The sequence below is a fragment of the Heteronotia binoei genome, chromosome 8 (genome assembly GCF_032191835.1).
Source record: "Heteronotia binoei isolate CCM8104 ecotype False Entrance Well chromosome 8, APGP_CSIRO_Hbin_v1, whole genome shotgun sequence".
Classification (NCBI taxonomy): Eukaryota; Metazoa; Chordata; class Lepidosauria; order Squamata; family Gekkonidae; genus Heteronotia; species Heteronotia binoei.
Window position 1 is genome coordinate 10,886,815 of NC_083230.1, and position 22,642 is coordinate 10,909,456.

The 22,642-nt window shown below is 39.5% G+C and overlaps 1 protein-coding gene across 1 annotated transcript in view; it reads left to right on the forward strand.

Annotated features, from left to right (window-relative positions):
• Nucleotides 1-22,642, forward strand: part of CPNE8 (copine 8) — a 142,069-nt gene that overhangs the window by 93,812 nt on the left and 25,615 nt on the right. The window contains exons 12-17 of the mRNA XM_060244762.1: nucleotides 1,902-1,955; nucleotides 3,633-3,694; nucleotides 4,603-4,649; nucleotides 5,021-5,202; nucleotides 11,072-11,199; nucleotides 22,445-22,547. Coding sequence (XP_060100745.1) covers nucleotides 1,902-1,955; nucleotides 3,633-3,694; nucleotides 4,603-4,649; nucleotides 5,021-5,202; nucleotides 11,072-11,199; nucleotides 22,445-22,547 — 576 coding nt within the window. The remainder of the gene's footprint in view (nucleotides 1-1,901; nucleotides 1,956-3,632; nucleotides 3,695-4,602; nucleotides 4,650-5,020; nucleotides 5,203-11,071; nucleotides 11,200-22,444; nucleotides 22,548-22,642) is intronic.

Below are 22,642 nucleotides of genomic sequence, written 5' to 3' on the forward strand. Positions count from 1 at the left end.
AAATCTGCATTTTCTGTCCATACTGCTTTATACATGTAGATTTTGAAATCTGCATTCTAGGAATATATTCAGAATTAAATATATTGATGGGTCAAGTAATCCTTGTAGTAAAATTAAGCCTCTGAGTATGTCATTTAAACCTGTTCTGGATAAAGTCACAGAGCTTCCTCCAATGACTCCCTCAGATACAAATTTTTGCTTCTTCCTGCTCTCGCCTACTGTTGTGATTCTTTGACTATTATAAATTTATTTCTGTGGACTACAGTCAAAAAACAGTAAATGGTTTCAGGAGTGTCACTGAAAGCAGTGGTATTTGGGTTAGGCCTGACTTACTAATTCCATTGTTTCTATGGAATTAAATCATGAATGCAGAGGGGATTGGAGCGGCATGATTCTTTGGGGCTCTGCAACATTTCTAACATTGCATCAGATATGAATAGGCTTTAGCCTACAAGAGATCATCCCTCAATAAATTTTATATTTGACTGATAACTTGTCTATGAATTCATGCTTCAAGTCAGCTGTTCTGTGTGCTTGAATAATTAGTAAGCCATAAGATTTCAAGAAGAAAGTGATGTAGAAATGCATGCTGTGGATTTTTCCTTTTTATTTGGGCACTGTAAGCCAGATTCTTCATCTGTTATGCACATAGTCTTAAAATATTCTCTCTCTCTTTGAAGTAAATAATTGTTTTGACACTAGGGGTGGGCAAGGAATGTGAAAATCGTGGTTTGTTTCGTTTCATTGTTTGTTGGTTCATTTTGTTTTGTGCTTTTTGATTTTCTGAACAACTTGTGGTTCATTGCTTCTTTTGATTTGGGAAGGCATGGAACAGCCCCCAAGAGGGCTACAAAGCACGAGTGCACGGCAGCGTACCCGGCATGATGTCACCCAGAAGTGATGTCATCACACTGGGGCAACATGCCTGGTGCCATAACAGCACTTCCGGGTGACATCATCATGCCGGGCACATCGCAGAGCATGAGGAGGATCACCCACCAATAACAACACAAACTGCCAAAAAACCAAGATGCTTTGTCGTGAATAGCACGAGTGTTCAAACTGATTTGGGATGAACCATGAATCAGCTATTTTAGGCACAAATCAAGATTCATGCTTTGAATTGTGCCCATCCCTATTTGACACCCATGGAATTTAATTATTGTTGTAATAGGTTTGGGGTCATAAGTTTGGATAACCTGCTTGTGGGCTTCTGGGAGTCTCTGACTAGGTGTTTCTTTGAAATGGAACTCTGCACTTTGTATAGCTGTAGAGACTGGTTAGATTCATAAAGATGGTTCATATGCATTGGGACCAACACAGAGGACAGTATATTGAGCCTTTTCTTCACGTTCTTATAGGGTTCAACACTTTCATTTTGGAAAAAAAACATTCAGTTCATGCCATTTTAAAATCAGCTTTCCATAAATTCCTGCTGAAAACTTTACTACATCTTTAGTGAACATATGAACATATGAAGCTGCCTTCTACTGAATCAGACCCTCGGTCCATCAAAGTCAGTATTGTCTTCTCAGACTGGCAGCGGCTCTCCAGGGTCTCAAGCTGAGGATTTTCACGCCTACTTGCCTGGACCCTTTTTGGAGATGCCAGGGATTGAACCTGGGACCTTCTGCTTCCCAAGAAGATGCTCTACCACTGAGCCACCGTCCCTCGCCTAGTCTGTTCTGTAGATTGTAATATGCTGCAGCAAGATGCATAAAAGGTCATTATGTGTTTGGCTACCAAACAAATGGCGCAGAGTTGGGTTGTGTCTTGAAACTGAAGCGAGTTTATAATGGGGAAGCTGGGTTGAAAAATTTGGGGGAAATTGTTTCAAAATATCTAAAGATTTCACTCCATTGCATGCATACAAATTTACATATTTCTGTTTATTTTTCTAGGTAATAAATCCAAAGAAAAGGGGGAAAAAGAAAAAATACATTAATTCAGGAACAGTTAAGTACATGATTTCCCATTTATTCTTGTTCATCTTAAGAGTAAGAGATATTTATTCTTTAATTTAGCAGTATCTCTGCTAAATATTCTCTGAAGAACCTGAGTAAAATGTTCTGACATAACAAATTTGGGGTCCCATGACAAATTGTTGGAGTGGTGGAAACAGGAGTTTGGGGCAGAAAGCACATCCTGTACCCTTCCTTGTCCATGTCCATGCTTTCCTCCTTTCCCAAGTCCAGATCCCTGATTGGCTGGATGGCTGGGTCTCGGGTGGATATTGTATTAGTCCGCGTCCAAGACTCCCAGGCCACCACCAGCCAAGTTAGTGGTCATCCCCCTCTTTCCCCCAACACTGTGCCACTGTGTGTCTCTTCTGTATCCCTTTCCTCTTCCTGCTGTACCTTTCCACCACCCTTGCTCATTTGATTGGGATATGTGCTCAAGTACAGATGCCTATCAGTTGGGCAATGAGAGCAGAAGGCTTCGAACAGCTCCCCCCACTGGCCTGGCTCTCATCAAAGCACAGATTGCAGTCATCTGGGGGTGGGGGGGAGAGAACATGAAGCACCTCTGCTCCTGTCTTTCTATATGCGAGACACCATTTGAAATTTTGTTAGTAACAATTTGTTTGAGGGGCAGTTAAATCACTCTTTTTAAAATGTTTGGTTTTTCTCTAAGCCTGGAGGTTCCTCCCAGGTGTGCAGAAAAAGCTTTCTTAGCTGTACCGGTCCTCATAGTGTGGGGGGGCTTTATCCTCACTGTGGGGGCCAATTTCAGAATCAGAGAAGTTTATTTTTATTAGATGACTTGGGTTGATTAATTTACTGACCAAATGACCTTTCAGATTCCCTGTGAATTAAATTGCCAGTAATCTGGCTCATATTTGAATGCTTGGACGCCATGGGATGGATAGTGTTGATTTAACCGAAATCAACTAGGTCCCTCAAAACACTTTAGAAGCTAAGATAGTTTGCTTACGTTGCTGAAAGAAGAAAAGGGGATAACTGAAAATCCTTTGGATAAATGTTAGTCTTCCTGTTTACAATGCCAGAAAGAGACATCTGGCAAGAACAGATTACTCCGTAGCATTTGTAGCTTTGTTCACAGATCAGAGTCATACAATAACGTGAGAAAATGTTGGTTTTTATGACCAAAGTGTTCTTTGCTGACCATGTAACTTTCCAATCTTTGCAACAAATTTGATTGCATCATGGTGCACTGTAGATCATACTACTGCTAAATGTGTTTGATTCACCAATGACAGCCTTGTTTATGTGTGTCCAGTGCCTTGAACACATGGTGATAGTTCTGTACATACAAAGGAGCTGATAATAGACTAGAAAGAGGGAATCACATATGCAGAACATCATATGAGTCAGGGAAGGAATGTTAGGGACTGAATTGTTTCTGGACAGATATTGTGAAGGGGGGATTTAATATATATATATATATATATATATATATATATATATATATATATATATATATATATATATATATATATATATATATATATATATATATAAATGTGTAATTTCCAAATGATGAAATACTTATCTCCTAGCTTATTGGGAAATAATAATAATGCCTCTAAACTGATAAAATACTGTATTTGTATGCGTCTGAGTTTTTTGAAAGATAATGTTCATAAATTATTCTGTGTCACTTGCTCTCAGGTAACATTACTTTCCTTCCTAGTGGAAACAGAAGTTTCATTTCTTGACTATATTAAAGGCGGGTAAGTGATAATTTTGATATAAAAGAGGTTTTCTAAAGAAATTATTGCTGATGTTATATGCACAAACAATAATAATTGCTGCATAAATGTCAAGCATGGAAGTTTCAAAAAAACCAAGCAATGATTTGAAACAAAGTCTTAGTTTATTGATAATCCATTGTGCTCAGAGATGGAACAACTTGAAAGTGATACATTTCAGTATATGGTATCTGGCTTTAAGGGGTACATCAAAGGGAACAGTAGAGATAACTAGGAATTCTATCATGAGTGTGTGAATTACTACAACTATGCATTTGACACACACACTCACAAAGCAGCCAAAATAAACAGAGTTGGCAAGCCTACATTTTTGAGATCTCACTGGGGCAATTTACTCATGGGAATTGTTGAATGTAACAATCTGCTGTACTTCAGCCAGCTTCTTTGGACAGGAACAGGAAAGGAGAGCAGCCCTAGGGGTTGGAGTTTTCTGCTATCCCAAATGCCTTCTGAAGCGAATGCAAAACAGAGGGACTCTGCCTTTCTCACAGCTTCATACACTTGTGGCTCTGCCTGCTCACCTCGCCCCCTGCTTTCCTGCAGTTGAGATTTAAAGGCACACAAACATTCCAAAGCACAAAAAGTTGCAAGTATCCTCCAAGCCTTCCAAAGTTTAAAGGCACATGTTGGCTGTTGGGGCAGGGCTTTTCCCTGCTGGCCAGCTGGCTGGTGAGAGCCTGCAAAACCAGGGATCCCCTGCTGGGACCTCTAGACTAGCAAGCCTAGTTTGAAGTGGATGAACTTTGCTCAGAATTCTGTATATTGTAACTTGCATATTTTATTTGTCTGGTGTGTTAATTGTTTTCTGTGTTTCCGTCTCCCTTAAGGAACAATCACTTTAAAGTAGTTCATGTTTGTTTCTCTCACAGGACTCAAATCAATTTCACTGTGGCTATTGATTTCACAGCTTCAAATGGTGAGTATTTTAGATTAGAATCTACTAAATTAAGAAACCACGTTTCCATTAATTTTATTGTGTGTCCTATGTTAGCATCTTTATTCATTAGTTCCTGCTTGGCCAAACAAGTTAATAAGGTCAGACTCTGAATCCATGTGGGATGTCCTGCATTGCTGTGTGGGCTTTCATGGGTATACGCAATAAATCTTGAAGATATTGATTAAGCTGTTTTAAAATACTATTTGGAGTTTTAAAAAATCCCAAGTTTATCTTTTTTTAAGCTTACAACTGTTCTACTTCAGTGTCCTGTTAAGTGGGTTTTTTTATCCTTGTGTGCAAAACTTGGGTCCAGATAAGGTCATAGCAAACGTGCCCTTTTTTTTCAACAGGCAATCCTGCACAGCCAACCTCCCTCCACTATATGAATCCATACCAGCTAAATGCATATGGAATGGCCTTAAGAGCAGTAGGGGAAATCATTCAGGACTACGATAGTGACAAAATGTTTCCAGCTCTAGGTTTTGGTGCAAAACTGCCTCCAGATGGAAGAGTATCCCATGAGTTTGCTTTGGTAAGAATTAGATATATCATTTTATTTTCATCTGTATGCTTCTACTTTATGATTCTTGTACCATACCATACCATAGACCTTTATTGGCATTAATACAAAAATACAGTATACTTTAAAACCAACAGTGACACTATAGAATATAATAAAACCTTAGAAAAAACCAGCAAAAGTTAAATGACATAAAATAGCAGTAGGCTATGCATGAGTAAAAGCCTCTCTGATTTGGATCGCAAGCTGTAAAAAGCAAGCAACGTGAGTAGTGACAAAGTTGTGTTTCCCGTGGAGTAAAAAACAAACCTTGGCATTGTCAGAAAGGTCTTGGTGGTCAGAAAGCAGTGCATCTAGATATCTTGCACGTGGACTGCTATAAAAAGGGCAGTCCAAAAGAACATGAGGGACCGTTTCGATGACTCCTTGACTACAAGGGCATCGTCTAAGGTTGCGGGGGATTCTGTGGTATCTTCCGAAAAGGATGGCCGATGGTAATGCATTAAATCTAGCCAGCATGAATGCTCTTCTTTGGTGAGGATCAGTTAAAAAGAGGAAATAGGGAGCTAAAAGCCCAGGAATCTGGGATAAACCCAGATAGCTTGGGGAGCAAGTTTTCCGAGCTGCCTCAGTTAGACGTTGCAACTGGATATAGTAGTCTACGTTTGATGGATTGAAATACCACAGAAGCAGAGGATAGATAAAATGCATCCAAGGAAATTCCTATGGATGTGATTTTCTTTTGGATCAGGGTCAACCATTTGGATGCATGATGGTCCATCAGCATCAAAAAGGTGAAAGAATTCTGATCAGAATTAAATAAAAGGCGCAGCCAAAACTTAAAGGTCAAAAGCCAGGCACGAGTGATTCTTGTATTCATGGATCTCCTTTGTGGTATCTGTGCTTCACACCTTTGGAATTATGTGCCTGCGCTGACCCTGATGGTAATCTTCAAGCTCCAGCGAGGATTTCTGTGCTCCCCTCTGAGCATACTCAAGGACTCAATCGCATAAGCCCAGAGGAGGGCGCTAGGATCCCTCCGGTTCTCTTCTGACCATGTGTGCAATAGGACATATTTCCCTGGGCTCTGTGATCAGTAATTCTTCTTCTTCTTTAGCTCCTAAAAAGAAAGTTAAATTTGGTTAGCTGTAGATTAGTTTGAGCCTTGCTCCAAGTTCTTCCCCTTCCCCTTTCTCCTCCCTGGGCCCTTGGCCTAGGTGGGGGTGCTTGTTGTTACTGCTATGGGAGCAAAGCTAACCCCTCCTGACTGACACTCTCTGTGCCTCCTGTGTCTGGAGGAAGCTCATTGGACAGGTACCTGCCCCCACTGTCTAAAGTTCAGCTGACAAACATGAAAAAACCAAGTGACCAGACTCCAGATGGTCTTCCAAGCCTCAGCTCTAATTCCAAGACCCTCAGCAGATGTTTCGACTCTGAAGACCATAATGGCATTGGTGGTAGACTCTCCCCACCATAATACGCCTGCTAAATCAGTCCCATCGTCCCCAGCAACACCAACCAGTGTTGGGGCATCAACATCGGCATCAACTTCCTTATCTTCCTCGGCCTCACCTGCAAAAAGAGGAATTAAAACAAACCCCATGAGTCAAGTGTTAAGGAAGGACTCACATTCCAAAAAGAAATGATGACCAAAGAGTCTTTCTTCAAGCTCTATGCGTCGTTTGGAGATGATATTGACCAGTGCATTGCATCCGACTTTTCCTGCCAAAGTGAGGCTGAAAATCCTTCAGTTACCAATTCATCGCTTGGACTCCTCAATGCTCACTCAATCAACTGGCCAGTTGATGGGTCTTACCACAGCAGATACAGACGACATCAACTTAACACAGCATAGCCTTCCACCTTCTAGGTCAGCATCGACAAGTGGCGATAGCAGCCCAAGTTGAGCCTCAGACACTGAACCCCCACTTAAACCATGGGAAGTCAAAATTCTCCAGTCCACAACAGCCATAATCTAGGCCAAAACCTCCTAAGTCATTGAAGCAGAATTTTTGACGCTGTTGGAGTTGGCCCACCGGATTCCTTCCACCACTAGTCATCCACCTGTCTTTACCCCTACTTAACATCTTGGCAGCATATCACAACAGACAGATGAGTGCTCTCTATTATAACCAAGGGATATGCAATCAAGTTCGTTCTTCTTCCACTTCTCTCAGCGGTACATTGTCACTCAGTCATTTACAGCTCTCAAGGAAAAAGTTCAATCCCTCTTCATCAAAGGAGCAATAGAACCCATTCCAGAGCAGGAAAGGGGTCAGGGTTTTTATTCCCGCTACTTCACGGTACCAAGAAAAGATGGCAAGCTAAGACCTATCATGAACCTGTGAGTACTCAATGAATATATCTCTCCCAAAAAGTTCCACGTGACAACCCTGACCCAGATCTTAACTTACTTACATTTAACAGAATAGCACCAGAAATGTTAATTTTAAATTGTAATGTTTTAAGTGATTGTTGATTTTAAATTTATGTATAACCTATTGTATGGATTGATATGTTGTTAGCCGCCCTGAGCCTGCTTCGGCGGGGAGGGCGGGATATAAATAAAATATTATTATTATTAACCTTACTGTCTGAGGGCACCTGGATGCCAACAATAGATCTTCAGGATGCATATTTCCATCTGAACAATTTGACCCAATCACAGACATTACCTGAGGTTTGCAGTTGGCCCCAACCACTACCAATACACAGCATTTCCTTTCAGGAATTCCACTGCTCTGAGGGTCTTCACAAAGATCATGGTAGTGGCCGTGGCATACCTCTGACTTCAGGATGTCATTCTTTTCCCCTGCATAGAAGACTGGCTTCTGGTGGCCAACTCGGAAGCTCAGCTCCTTTTCAATATCTCACTGGCTTTACACTTGCTATCAGAATTGAAGCGCCAGTAAAGACATAATGTTTATGTGATACTAAGTTTGTATAATGTAAAAGATTTTGTTGGAGTTGTTAATTTTTAAATTCTTCCTTTAATTAAAAAAAAGAAAATGCAAAAAAACCCCACAAAAACTGGAGTGCCAGGTGAACCTGAAAAAATTTCACTTGACCCCAACAGAAGGCACACAGTTCATAGGAGTGATTTAGATTCTGTTGTAGCCCAGGCCTTTCTCCCTGCATCCAGGGCGGCAATTATACAGATGCTAGTTCACGACATCAAGTTGTCTCAGAAGGCAACCACCTTCACTATTCAATAGCTTCTAGGACTTATGATGTCGGTCATAATATTTGCAAAACTGAGAATGTGGCCACTTCAGCTGTGGTTCCTGACACACTTCAACCCTCTCAGATAGTCTCAGCAGGTGATATTCTCTCTGCCAGACCATGTCCTCTCCTCCTTCACCTGGTGGACATAGGAACCTTCTAGAAGGGGTCCCTTGTCACCATCCAGCCCCTACAGAGACTCTAATGAAAATGCCTCCCTATGGTGCTGAGGGGCACATCTCCAAGGTATATCAATTGGGGCGATCTGGGATGCCCACCATTGAGCTCACCACATCAACTTCCTTGAGCTACTCATGATCCAGTTTCCCTTCTAATCTTTCTTATCCTTCGAGGCAAAGTAGTGGCAGCGTTCACAGACAACATCACAGCTCTCAATTATATCAACCATCGGAGGCACAGTCTCCAAAATGCTATATGCCATCTTGCCATCTCCCTTTGGACTTGGTGCAGCCAACATGCCACTCACCTTTCAGGATAATTCAGCACACAAGCAGACTTCCTAAGTTGTGGGAGAAAGATACTACATGAATGGGAATTCAATGATATGTAGCTAAACCCAGTGTTCCAGAAATGAGGTCATTCACTCATAGATGTATTTGCAACCAGATCCAACAAGAAATGCCCGAAGTTTTGTTCCAGAAATGGCAGAGATCCTCTGTCTCTGGGGGACAAATTGCTCCTTCCATGGTCCAGTCTTCATCTCTACATGTTTCCTCCAATTCCACTCATCATGAGGGTTAGCCACAAGATCATGAGCAACTCCCCCTACAACATCATTGTGATACCCTGATGACCTCGGCAACCACAGTTCCTGATCCTCCTCCACCTCAGCAGAGGCCTGTTTCACCCCAGTTGTGTGAACTGGCATTTTCCAAGAATATTGATTTTTCTTTTGTCTCCATTTCATGATGTTAGCTCCTCATTTTCTGGTCACCATCTTCATTGACTGATTTCACATAGTTTCTAGGTCCTACTATTTGCCTCTTTCACCACCAGTGGATACTATATACAAATTACAAGTTGTTTTTATTTGGGAGAGAAAATTAGTGGAGAGAAGGAAGCCATGCAGCCATTCTGTGGTAGAAGCAGGCAAAATCCAAATTGTTTAATATGAGATTTCATTGTGCCAAAGGTTTATCACCAATATGTTGTAGCATTATCTGATTATACATTTTTTAAGAAAAAAATAAGTCTGGATATTTCTTACTTCCTAATAGGTAAAATCATGGAGACCAATAAGCTTCATGTTGGGGTTCTTTCCTGCATTGAGAATTCTGAATTCTGTGTTCAGAGCTTGATGTCAGTCTTTTGGTGTGTTCACACTGCACTACTAAGTAATGTATTTTGCATCCGGATTTTACTATGTAAGAATAGCAAAAATCTGAATGTAAAACGCATTAGTGTAGTGTAAGGGTTTAGCAGGGCTGGGGGCCTGGGAGATAATCAATAATTAAATATGTGAAATCTTGCTGCTAAGAAAAGGGAAGTTGGCCTCTCCCCCGCTTAGCCCCCACTTCCAAGTAGCAGTTTATTTATTTATTTATAATTTATATCCCGCCCTTCCCACCAAGGTGGCTCAGGGCGGCTTACAACAGGTAAATCAAACATAAAATTTTAAGTTAGGTATTTAAGATATTTAAACATTTTAAACATTCAAACATTTAAAACATTGTATCATTGTATTATTGTATCATTATATCATTATGCATCTTCCTTTGCCTTGACATAAGGCTTAGTAAATACAGCTCCTACAAGAGCTATGAAACTAAGACGGAATCCTGTGCAGACTTGTTTAATTCAGTCCCTCCTTCCAGGGACTCCCTCAGCTCTTGTCTCACTCTAGGTCCCCAGGTGACCTCTATGGTGAAGGAAAAGAGCTTGCAAGCCTGACTATTTCCCCTTCCTTCCCTGCTTCACACACGACGGAAATAGTCACCTACCTATGGGTCAGTGCTCAGAGGCTGATTGAGGTCCCAATGCGAAGCGTGCTTACTTGAGATTAAGACTGCATTAAGTTCCTCCTCAATGTTCAGGAGCCACACAGTATGTGTGAACCAGGAAAACCAGTGGAGTGAACCAGGAAAAAGAGGAACTTGGCTTGCTGAGTAGCAGCTAGCAAAAAGAGGAACTAGAACCAGCTACCTTTACTGGCATAAGCATTTAGAAAGATGTTGCTCAAGAGCGAGTCAAAAGTGCAAAACAGCAAAAACATGTTTATGATAACAGATATTGCATATGATGCTGGTGGCCAAATACCACGTATGGAATGGCTATGCTGACCTACCCCTTGCTTCCCTTGGTAAAATGACACTTATGATGATGTTCAGGAAGGGGGTTGGTCATTTATTGTAATGATCTTGCAAGCAGTTATTTGGAGTATAAAACCTGTAACCCTGTTTTGATCAGGGCTCCCAGATAATCCAGGACGCTAGTCCTCTGGGAGACCAGGCATGTAAAATAAACTCTTGCTGTTTTCCTTGAACCACCCGCAGCCTAGTCTTTGGCCTTTTTCACCAAACAGCCTGGTTTGGCTGCCTCAAGGGCACCATTGGACTCTCATGTAAATGTATATTGGACTCTCATGTAAATGTAAAGTAATCACAATAGTTAGTTTCTTACACTCTTCTACTACTTACAGAATGGAAAGCCTCAAAATCCTTACTGTCATGGAATAGATGGTGTAATGGAAGCATACTACAGGAGTCTGAAATCTGTACAGCTTTATGGACCAACAAACTTTGCTCCTGTTATTAATCATGTAGCAAGGTAATGATTCTGATATCTGTTCAGAGAAAATTTAGTGCACTGAACTTTCATTGCCCATATAATTATATTGAAATCTTAAAAATGAATATTATTCAGTGGTGATCAAAAGGCAAAATTTATCATTTCCTTATTCAAGCATTTGTGTTCCAGCTTATACATTTTCAGGCACAAGGTGCATATTGCCTTTGAATAAGTGCCTCTCTTTGGCTATTCATATGGATGTGATAGTTAATGAAGAATAGAAAGTAGAACATTTGTACTTCTAATGAGTTTTCTTGCCAGTATTTGGCAGATTCCGCATTTGTCGTTTGCCTCCCTTTTGCTCCATGGTTCCATGCGGGTGTGATTTCCCAATTCCGCACTAGAGGATTTCTCCCAGATTCAATTCCCAATCTGTTCCGTGTGTTCTGATTCAGCATTGCTGCTACTCCCGGAGTTTCCCCCACAATCGTAGCAATTTCCCCCTCCCTCATACATTTCCCTTTTTTTTTTTAACATGCATGCATGTTCGCGTTACGACGCGATCGTCTTTGTTTGCGTTACAACGTAATGCCAGAGGCATAATACTGGCAAAGTCACGTGTTTTCCTTTTGCCCTGCCGTTGGCAGGTTATCTAAGTCCCGGGAAATCTGAGTCGGCGATCCACCATTTTTATCCACACACGCTGAATGTTAAGCACACAGTTTTCCATTAAAAGCTATAACAAATTACAAATAGATGCATGAAGGTGGGGGGGGATTTATGCTGAGGGGTTAAGGGAGAGAGTTTCCCCAACCTATCAAAAATATAAACCTATAAACATAATCAAATTCCCGTTCCCGTTTGAGGCCATACTGGGGGAGAGGGATCGATAAAGGTGGCAATCGCGCATCTTTAAAGTAGTTCGTGTAACATCGCTATTTATTTAGTTGCGTTGTAACGATCTTATTTGAAATATATATATATATAATAGTCAGGAGTGATATTAATCGGAAGGGGGAAGAAAGTAATTACAATGCAATGACACATTATCAAAATCACATGGAATACCATAAAAAATGGGGACGGGTGGAAGCAAGGGATGTTTTCAGTAAAAGAAAATCGCGTTACATCGTTATATATTTTTCACATTGTAACACGAAACGTGATTTGTTTAAAAAAATTACTTTATTTCAGGAAAATATTGGATAATTTTCAAAGGGAGTAAAATTAAGGAAGTATGATGAAATAACTGGGCAGAATCATGGGCGTGGAGTTATGTGGGTGCGTTCTACTGATGCAAGAAGTTTGACAGCGCATTGGTGTGAGTTCCGCACATAAATTTCGAGCCCCGAAACCGCATCAAAAATAAACTTTTCGCAAAATGACGATCTAGATGCGGGGTGACACCACTTTAGAGGCGGGTCAAACTGCCACTCTGGGTCAAGAGATGCAGAAACCAACGTCTACCCCGGGGAAAACAAAGCACCGAGGCAGGAGCAAAGGCTAATATGGAATCACCCCTGGTTTGATATTATCAGTATAAACTACTTTAATTGATGTAACAACTAGATGCTTATGTGTATTGTGAAAATACACATAATGCTGAGTGCAGGTATTAGCAGGCATTACTTGTATGTTCCCTGTGTTTGCTTCTAAGGACAGGTTGGAATTGTGCTGGTTTGCCATTCACCTGAATCCCTGGCTGAGTAGGTCGAAGTGATCTCAAGCCAGATGTTGGAGGCAGAATGAGGTTTAATCCATTGTCATGGTTGGATTGCTATCTATTTAAGACATGTCTGGATATGACCATTCCTCTCTAGAAGAGTGCAAAATCAGAATGCTACCACAGACATTTTTGGATGTCCTGGGAAAACATTTAGATAAGGGCAGTTGGGACTTCCAGGAAAATGGCGTGGTGAGATGGAGGGCTTGCCAGTTCCCTGAAGCATAGGGAATTGGCAGGAACGTTGGAGGGGAAGTGGAGGCTTTCCCACTGGCTCTTGTCTTTCCCGTGCCAGGGCTTACAAACGCTTAGGCGTTTTAACTGGGCAGCCAGAAAAGAAGCAGAAAGGAGACTACAAGATACCATTTATTATCCTGTTTGATGGTTAAGCTAAATTTGGACAATTGGATACATGTTTAAAAGTATAAGGATATAGGCTTATTTGAAAGGGAAACGGCGGAGAGTCATGAAGCGGCGAGGACTGGAGGAGGGAGGCGGAGCATGAAGGAAGACGGAGAAATGAAAACAACAATGGTGTAAGCTGGAATATCTAAAGCGGGAAAGTAAGTGGAGAAAAGACTGCCATTGAGACTGAGAGGGGGAAAGAAAGGAAGAAAAATTAAGCAAGAAGGAAAGAAGTAAAGAGGACGAAGTGGTAGATGGTGGGTGAAGGCAGAAAGCGGAAGAGAGAGCGAACGGGTGGAGGAGGGACTGAGCTGCGTGGACTTTTTACAAAATAAAAGACTACCAAGAAGAAAGTTAAGGGATATAAATTGATAAAATTAACAAAAGTGAAGTAAGAAGACGGAGTGGGGACTTTAGGATGCACAGAAGAGGAACACTTTACAAGAAAGGAGAAAGAGGCAGTTTTTAGCGCAGTCGCGACTGCCTCTTTCTTGAAGAATGGGTGAAGCTTCTGGACAGTGCTTTTGAACGGTGGGATGATTATGTGAGAGATTCTAATCATTAGGTGGTCTTGTGTAGTGATAGGTGAGACGTGGTAACCTCGTATAGAGTCGAGCTAAATCAGAGTGGAAATTAAGTAACTGGGTAAAAGAAGGAAGTGCAAAACAATAAGAGTTGGAATGCTCTAGCAGAGAGACTTGTCGTCGTGGAGGAGGGAGTAAGAAACTAGGTGGGGAACCTGAATTGAAGCAAAAGAACTCAAGAGAATTAACTGAAAGGACTAACAAGGTTATCAATGACTGAATAGATGAATTCTTTTTGTTTCTAATTGATGTTAATTTAAATGTATAAATGAAATTATTTAACTAATCAATTAATGAACTAGAGTGGTAAAGTGGTAAAGAATATTGGTGGAGATACATGAAAGAGAAATATTGCTATATAGGTATATGGTAAATAAGAACTATTGAAGAAGTATTAAAGACAGGAAAATATAAGGAGAGTTCTGTTGGAAAACAGGGGTATAAATGAACAGTGGCTTATTTCTGAATTTGTTTCAATATTAAGGTAGCAGGGCGAAAAGAGGTGAGAAATATGGATACTAAAGCTAAAAAATAAGACCAAGGTACATCGCCAGGTGTGAGTAAGTCAGTGGTAGCAACTTTAAATTAAAATGCTATGGAGAAATTGCAGAATATAATGATGACGGGTTTTAAACAAAATCAGGAGGGGTTAGAAGAGATTAAATTAGAGTTAAAAGAAGAAATAAGAAAGACTAATGTGAAAGTTGAGAAATTTCAGAGACAAATTCTTTTAAATAATCAACAAACAAATATGTTGGCATCTAAAGTGGAAATATTGGATGAGAAAATGTTAAAAACGTTGGCAACAGTACAAGAGTATAAGAGCAAATGTTCAGATATAGAAGATAGGACAGCAAAATTAGAAATGGACAAAGCTATGCAGCTTTATATCTTGAGATTTCAGAATCTCCCAGAAGAGAAGGGGGAAGATATATATGAGAGAATTAATGATCTCTCGACGATACGTGAAGTAAAGGTGATGAATGATATTACTCCAGAAATAGATTGGGTAAAAAGAGTGGCATCAGCCTATACAAGGAAATACAATCTGCCAAGAAGTACATGCCAGATTTACAAAAATTTCGACATGTGAAAGGATACTGAGAGTCACAAAAGAAACTAATTTAAAATGGGAGGATAAAAATATTAGAATTTTAAAAGAAATACCGTGGAGTATACATCAGAGAAGAAGTAGCTGTAAGAAATTGACAGGGTGGCTGAATGAAAAGGAGATCCCATTTAGATGGCTAGTACCAAAAGGTATATTTTTTACTTATAAAAATAACAGATTCAACATAACATCGATGTTGAAAGTGCAAGAATTTATGAGTAGATATGTAGAAGAAGATAGCCAGGAATCAGAGTCGGAGGAAGAAGGAGGGGGAGAAAGACAAGAGGACGAAGGAAGTAAAGTAAAGGATAGAGAAGAAAAACCTAAAGGGAAAAAGAGAGAGAATAAAAACAAGATCGCAAGCTCTGAAAGAACAAGAGCAAATAGAATATAGTAATACATCAACGGAATAATGGGTAAAATTAGATTACAAATTACATCAATAAATGTAAATGGTTTAAATGCTCCACAAAAGAGAAGAATTTTTTTTTTACAATTAAGGAAATTATCTACTGACATAATCTGTTGCAAGAAACACATATCGCAAAAAAAGCTATAAAATATCTGCAAAATAAAAAAATTAGGACAACTGTATGTAGTGGCAGATATAAAGAAAAAGAGAGGGGTAGCAATTTATATAAAAGCACAGATTGATTCTAGATTGATTTATGCAGATGAAAATGGTAGAATACTATCGATTGAAGTAATACTCAATGGGAAAAAAATATTATTTGGAAATATATATGCCCCAAATGAAAAACAAGAGGAATTTTTCAAAAATAACATGGAAAAATTGTTGAACTTAATTATGAAGAGCATTGTATTATAGGTGACTACAATGAAGTGTTTGATATAGATATGGATGAGAAATTTCGAAAAAAGACAAACCCCCCCCCAAAAAAGAAACATCGTAGTCAGTTGCCAAGAGCTTTTTTCAAGATGGTAGAAGAATTAAGCTTAATAGATGCCTGGATGACAAAAAATCTCAAAACTAAAGATTATACTTTTCACTCTGAAGTACATGATTCTTGGTCCAGGATAGATATGTGCTGGATCTCTTCTTCTTTATTCCCAATACTAAAAGAAGCGGAAATATTGCCAAAGATATTCGCAGACCATAATCCAGTACAAATTACACTTAAAAATTGAGTAAAGAGAACCCGATGGACATTGAATTTACAGATTTTAAAGGAAGAAATGTTCATAGAAGAAGCAAAAAAAGAAGCTAAAATGTTTTTTAAGCAAAATTTGGAAGAAGATACACCTATTCAAATGATATGGGATGCTTTTAAGGCTTTTTTTTAGGGGACTAGCAATTAGATTTTCTTCCTGGAGGAAGGAGAGAATGAAAGCATATAATCAATTAATAGACCAGCTTCATAGACAAGAGAAATTGCAAAAGGAGAAAAATACAATAGACATTAAAATGAAAGTTCAAAATATACAACATCAGATTAATATTTTGTTAAACGAAGAATTAGAGAAAAAATTGAAATGGACCAAACAAAACTTCTTTGATAATGCCAATAAAATTAATAGATGGTTGGCATATAGATTAAGAAAGGAACGAGAAAAGAAAATGATAAAATCCCTGAAAAATGAAAATTTGGAAGAAATTACACAAAAATTGAGGAGATTATTAGAATTTTTTATCAAAATTTATATAAAAGAAAGGAGAAATCCAATATACAACAAGGAGATTATATAAAATTGGCTAAAGTGAAGAAAATGTCGAAAGAACAACAAAAAATTTTAGATAGTCCTATATCAGTACAAGAGATTGTAGATGGGATAAGAATACAAAAAAATAATAAAACCCCGGGTCCAGATGGACTGCCAGCCAAGTTTTTTAAATGTTTTGAGGGGGAGATTTTGTTTCCTTATAAGAGAGTTATAGAGGAAATACATCAGGCACTCAAAATTCCCGATTCATGGAATGAAGCATTGATATCGCTGCTACATAAAGGGGGTCGGATCCATTGAATATCAAGAATTATAGACCAATTTCTCTGTTAAACTCAGATTATAAAATCTTCGCAGCCGTTTTGACTCAGAGAATTAAGAGAGTTATTCCAGAGGTGGTACAGGAAGATCAATCCGGATTTATTCCAAAAAGACAATTGAGACAGAATATAAGAATTATTTTAAATATCTTGGAATTTTACCAGGAACATCCAGATAAACAAATGGTTTGTATCATGCTGGATGCAGAAAAGGCATTCGATAATGTTAATTGGGAATTTATGATAAAATGCCTAAAAGATATTGGTTGCTGGGAATACTTTGGAAGCTTGGTTAAAGCTATCTATACAAACCAAAATTCTAGAATAAACATTAACGGGGAACTATCAGAGTTAATAAATATTGAACAAGTTATAAGGCAAGGATGTTCTCTTTCCCATTTATTGTTTGTTTTAATGTTAGAATATTTAATTGATCCTATTCGAAGAGATAAAGAAATAAGAGGGACTAAAATCAAGGGGGAAAGTTATAAAGTTCAAGCATTTGCTGATGACCTGTTGTTTATATTGGAGGATCAGTTCAACTCAATCGACAATTTGAAAGAAAGGTTAAGACAGTTTGGAGAGGTTGCTGGTTTTAAAGTAAATTATCACAAAACGAAATTCTTGGCAAAAAACATGACTAAGGAACAGATTGATGAATTAGAGGGAAAATTTGGATTTGGACATGGGAAAAAGGTTAAATATTTGGGAATTAATTTAACATCTGATTTGAAAACCTTGAAAAAGGATGATTATGATAAGATATTTACAGATATAAAAATGGACTTAGATGGCAAGATTTACAACTGTCGCTGCTAGGTAGAATCGTGACGATAAAGATGAATGTATTACCTAGAGTTTTATTTTTGTTCCAAACAATTCCTATTATGATACCAACAACCTTTTTTAAACAGCTAAATAAAATAGTGGCTAATTTTATATGGCAAAATAAAAGACCCCAAATTAAACTGAAAATTCTGCAAGAGGTTAAGCAAAGAGGGGGATATGCGTTGCCGGATTGGCAAATATACTACAAACCATGTATTTTGGTGTGGGCAAGAGAGTGAATGTTACTAGAGAATAAAAGACTTTTGATTTTGGAAGGAGCAGATTTACTTAGTGGTTGGCATTCTTACATTTGGTATAGACCTCCAACCAAAAATAGCCCATTTCTTAGACACGAAATCAGAAAATCGGTATATAAAATTTGGGCAGAAATTAGAATGCGTTTTTATAAAGTCACACCAAAGTGGGTATCCCCAGTAGAATCTTCGGTGCATCCTAATGTATATAGATGGGAAGAGGTGAATTCATACGAAACGTTATTAGACATTAAGAATAACTTGAAAATAGGAGTCTAGATTGGTGGACCAAAATGTCATGTCTGGATATAAAAAGGATAAGGAACTAGGATTTGGGGGGAAATGAATGATTTTGATATGATAATTTTAGGAACCAATGAGAAATTGATTTCAAAAATTTATAATTTTTTGCTGAATGAGAAAATGTAAGATGAAACTGTTAAAGAGAATATGATAAAATGGTTGCAAGACATTGGTCATAATATAGAATTGATAGAATGGGAGAAACTATGGAGAGAGAATATAAAAATTACAAGATCAGCCTCCTTCAAGGAAAACATTTATAAGATGGTATATCGATGGTATATCACTCCAGAGAGATTGTCAAAAATGTTCCTGAACATAACAAGTGTGTTGGAAATGTTAAAAGGTAAAGGGCACTTTCTATCACTGTTGGTGGCAATGTGAGAAGGCTAGAAAATATTGGGGTCAGGTAAATAGTTGGATTCAGAAAATGCTGAAAATGAATGTTAAGTTTTCACCTGAGTTGTATTTGTTAAATATGTGCCCGAAGTTGTTACCAAAATTAATTATTAGATTTTTACTCCATGCTGTAATGGTAGCTAGATTGATATATGCCAGGAACTGGAAAAATCAGGAGATCCCAAATAGGGAGGAATTTCTTCAAAAATTACTGGAGGCCGCAGAAATTGATTTTTTAATTGTTAAATTGAAGGAGGGTAACATGCAGGAATGTAAAGCAACCTGGGAACCATTATATAAATGGATGAAGACCTTAAGTTGAAACAGGAAATAGATGTTTTAGTTAATACAATAAGATAGATAAATGGAGACAATCTCGAATACTAACAAATTTATTGTAAAAATTGTATGTCCTAGAGATTGTTAAAAGATGGAAAACGATGTAAAGAAGCTAAAATGAAAAAAAAACCATAAAAAACAAAGATAAGGGCAGTTGACAGTGTATCTGTCCACAAGAAGATAAAGGTTTATTTTACAGTAAGGAGAAAGTAAATTTTGGCTGTTCCGTACCAACTTTATGCAAACACAACTGAGAGAGAGAGAAATGAAGGTAGAAAATATACAGTGTGTTGTTGGGAGAGAATGCCTGTAACTGCCATACAACTGAGAACTTTAAAAGCTGTTTCTCTTTAAATTATGAGAGCTTTTTTAGACCACATCTGCCCTGTAGCCTCCTAATAACACAGAAACCATCAATTATTGTGTGCTGGCCCTGCCAGTCAGCCCAGGCAAGCCCAATATTGTCAGATCTTGGAAGCTAAGCAGGATCAACTCCGGCAAGTACTTCCTTGGAATACCAGCAGCCAGGAGGAAAGGGGCAGGCTTTATTCAGCCACTTCTCTGAATATCTCTAGGCGCCCTGTAGGGGTCAGTCACCAAAAGTCACCATGACTTCCAGGTGCAGGCACACACACACGCATACACACACACATAAAAGAACCCACTCTGGTACATGCCTCACTAGGCCATGACACTACACAGCTTGCTTCCACTTGAAGTGATAGGAACATATGAAGCTGCCTTCTACTGAATCAGACCCTCGGTCCATCAAAGTCAGTATTGTCTACTCAGACTGGCAGCGGCTCTCCAGGGTCTCAAGCTAAGGTTTTTCACACCTATTTGCCTGGACCCTTTTAGTTGGAGATGCCGGGGATTGAACCTGGGACTTTCTGCTTACCAAGCAGATGCTCTACCACTGAGCCACCATCCCTCCTACATATGAAGCTGCCTTATATTGAATCAGACCCTTGGTCCATCAAAGTCAGTATTGTTTTCTCAGACTGGCAGCGGCTCTCCAGGGTCTCAAGCTGAGGTTTTTCACACCTCTTTGTCTGAACCCTTTTTGGAGATGCCAGGGATTGAACCTGGGACCTTCTGCTTCCCAAGCAGATGCTCTACCACTGAGCCACCGTCCCTCCCCCCAGATGGAGAAAGATGCCTAATCTGCCTAATGAACCTCCAACCAGCAGGAGGTTTGTGGGCAGAGACATGGGGTGGGCTGTGATGCTGGCTGTGGTGCGACATCACTTTTGGCAAAAACCCGTAAGTGATGCAGGGTAGCTCTAAGGATTGCCAGAAACTCAGTAGTAAAACCAGAGGGTTTCCAGCAATTTCTTGGTCCACTCTGTCACTTCTGGGCTTTTAGTAAAAGTGACATAATGCCACATGCACATCCACCGCTCCAAGTGGCAACAGGATCTGAGGGCCCCCACTGGGGGCTTGGCAGCCCTACTCCAAGCTCTCTCTGAGTAAAACAGCCATTAAATGTCTTTTCTCCTCTTTGTTTCTCCCCCTCCCTTTGCCCTCCAAAATTTCCAAGGGCCCTTATTGGCTCTTGCTGCCCAAGTGTACAGTTGGGATTGGAAAATATTGAGAAAAGGGATGGACTTGGCTGTGTCCATCATAAGGGGGGGGGGGGTATCAGTTTGGAAGTTAAAGTTGCATTTGATGTTTCCTCAGTCTAGAAACAGATTTAACATTAGACTTTACAGCAGTCGAGCATCATAAAATGAATCTCACAGTGCAGTCTTAAGCAGAGTTACACCCTTCTGTCACTCTTTTTTTTTTTTTTAGATCATTGATTTCAGGTCCACATTCTAGGAAAATTTAGATTCAAAGCTGCTAAGAGCTATTCTTTCTCACTGGTGTGTAGCCGTAAGGTATTTCTATGATAGGAATGCCCAGACCTGAATGGCCCAGAGTAGCAGCTAAGAAAGGTCAGTCCTAGTCAACACTTGGTTTGTGTGTGTGTGTGTGTGTGTGAGAGAGAGAGAGAGAGAGAGAGAGAGAGCAGCCCAACCCCTGTTCTTTTCAGGAACCAGACCTAGTGTGTGTGTGTGAATGTGAGAGAGAGGGGGGAGGGGGTGCCAATCCCCAGGATTTTGCTCCCCCCCCCCCCCGGGTCATCAGAAAGCAGGGGGGAGAGTGAAATGTCTACTGGGCAATTATTCCCTATGGAGAACGATTCCTATAGGGAATAATGGGGAATTGATTCAGGGATATCGGGGGCTCTCAGGCTGTTTTATGAGGTAGAGGCACCAAAGTTTCAGTATGGCATCTAGTGTCTCTCCCCGAAGTACTCCCCAAGTTTCAAAACAATTGGATCAGGGGGTCCAATTCTATGAGCCCCAAAAGAAGGTGCCCTTATCCTTCATTATTTCCTATGGAAAAGGCATTTTAAAAGGTGCGCTGTCCCTTTAAATGTGATGGCCAGAACTCCCTTGGAGTTCAGTTATGCTTGTCACACCCTTGCTCCTAGCTCCACCCCCAGTGTCTCCTGGCTCCACCTCCAAAGTCCCCTGGCTCCAGCCCCAAAGTCCCAGATATTTCTTGAATTGGACTTGGCAACCCTAAATTGTATGCTCCCATGAGCAGTGGTAATTTTGTAGAAAAATAGGTGGTGGAACTCATCCAGGGATTGTTATGCATCTGCACCTACTATTCAATGGACAAGGAGGTGGAACTCTCAGAAGGAGGAGGAGGAACTCTCATAAAGGTTCAGAAGCTGCGCTCTTGTGAGCTCCCACTGAATCTGAGGCCTGCCCATGAGCCTGTTCTCTGCTGAGAGTACATGGGTTGCTTGCCATACATGAGCTGCCTTTCCTAATTATCACTAGGTTTTTCCATCTTTGTAGCTGTCGCCACATGGATGACTGGTGATTTTACTTTTATGGGCAATTGCATCACACAGGAAATAGGTTTTCATGACTGACAAAGCAGATTAAGTTGACAAGAATGGGAGAATCTTTCTAAATCATTTCAACTGCCAAGAGTACAACATAACAATATAGCGTTTCACATTTTTCATGCCAACTTCTTTAGAAGATTGGTTCATATATTATTTATAGACGTCTCTGAAGTGGTGTTGCAAACTGTAATGTCACTATTGCTGTATTGTATTAGGTGCCTTAAATATCCATAAAAGCTGAAAATAAACAAATACCCTTACCTTCAGTATCAGAATTAATGTACATGCTGGAATTCATGCTTTGCTTTATATGCTTACTGTTTTGAAATCTTCATTTCAAGAGTGTTTAAGTGTAGATTGAAAGGCATTAGTAGTGTTTTATTCACTCACACTAAAACTGTGGTTTTTGTATGTGTTTTTTTTTTAGATATGCTGCCTCAGTAAAAGATGGCTCCCAGTATTTTGTTCTTCTAGTTATTACAGATGGGGTAATTTCTGACATGGCTCAAACAAAGGAGTCCATAGTGAATGTAAGCAGTATTTAAACTTGGCTTTCAATGAAAACAATGCATTTTAAAACAAAAATAAGTAATATAGGTTAGCTTTGCAAAACATTGGAGAGTAA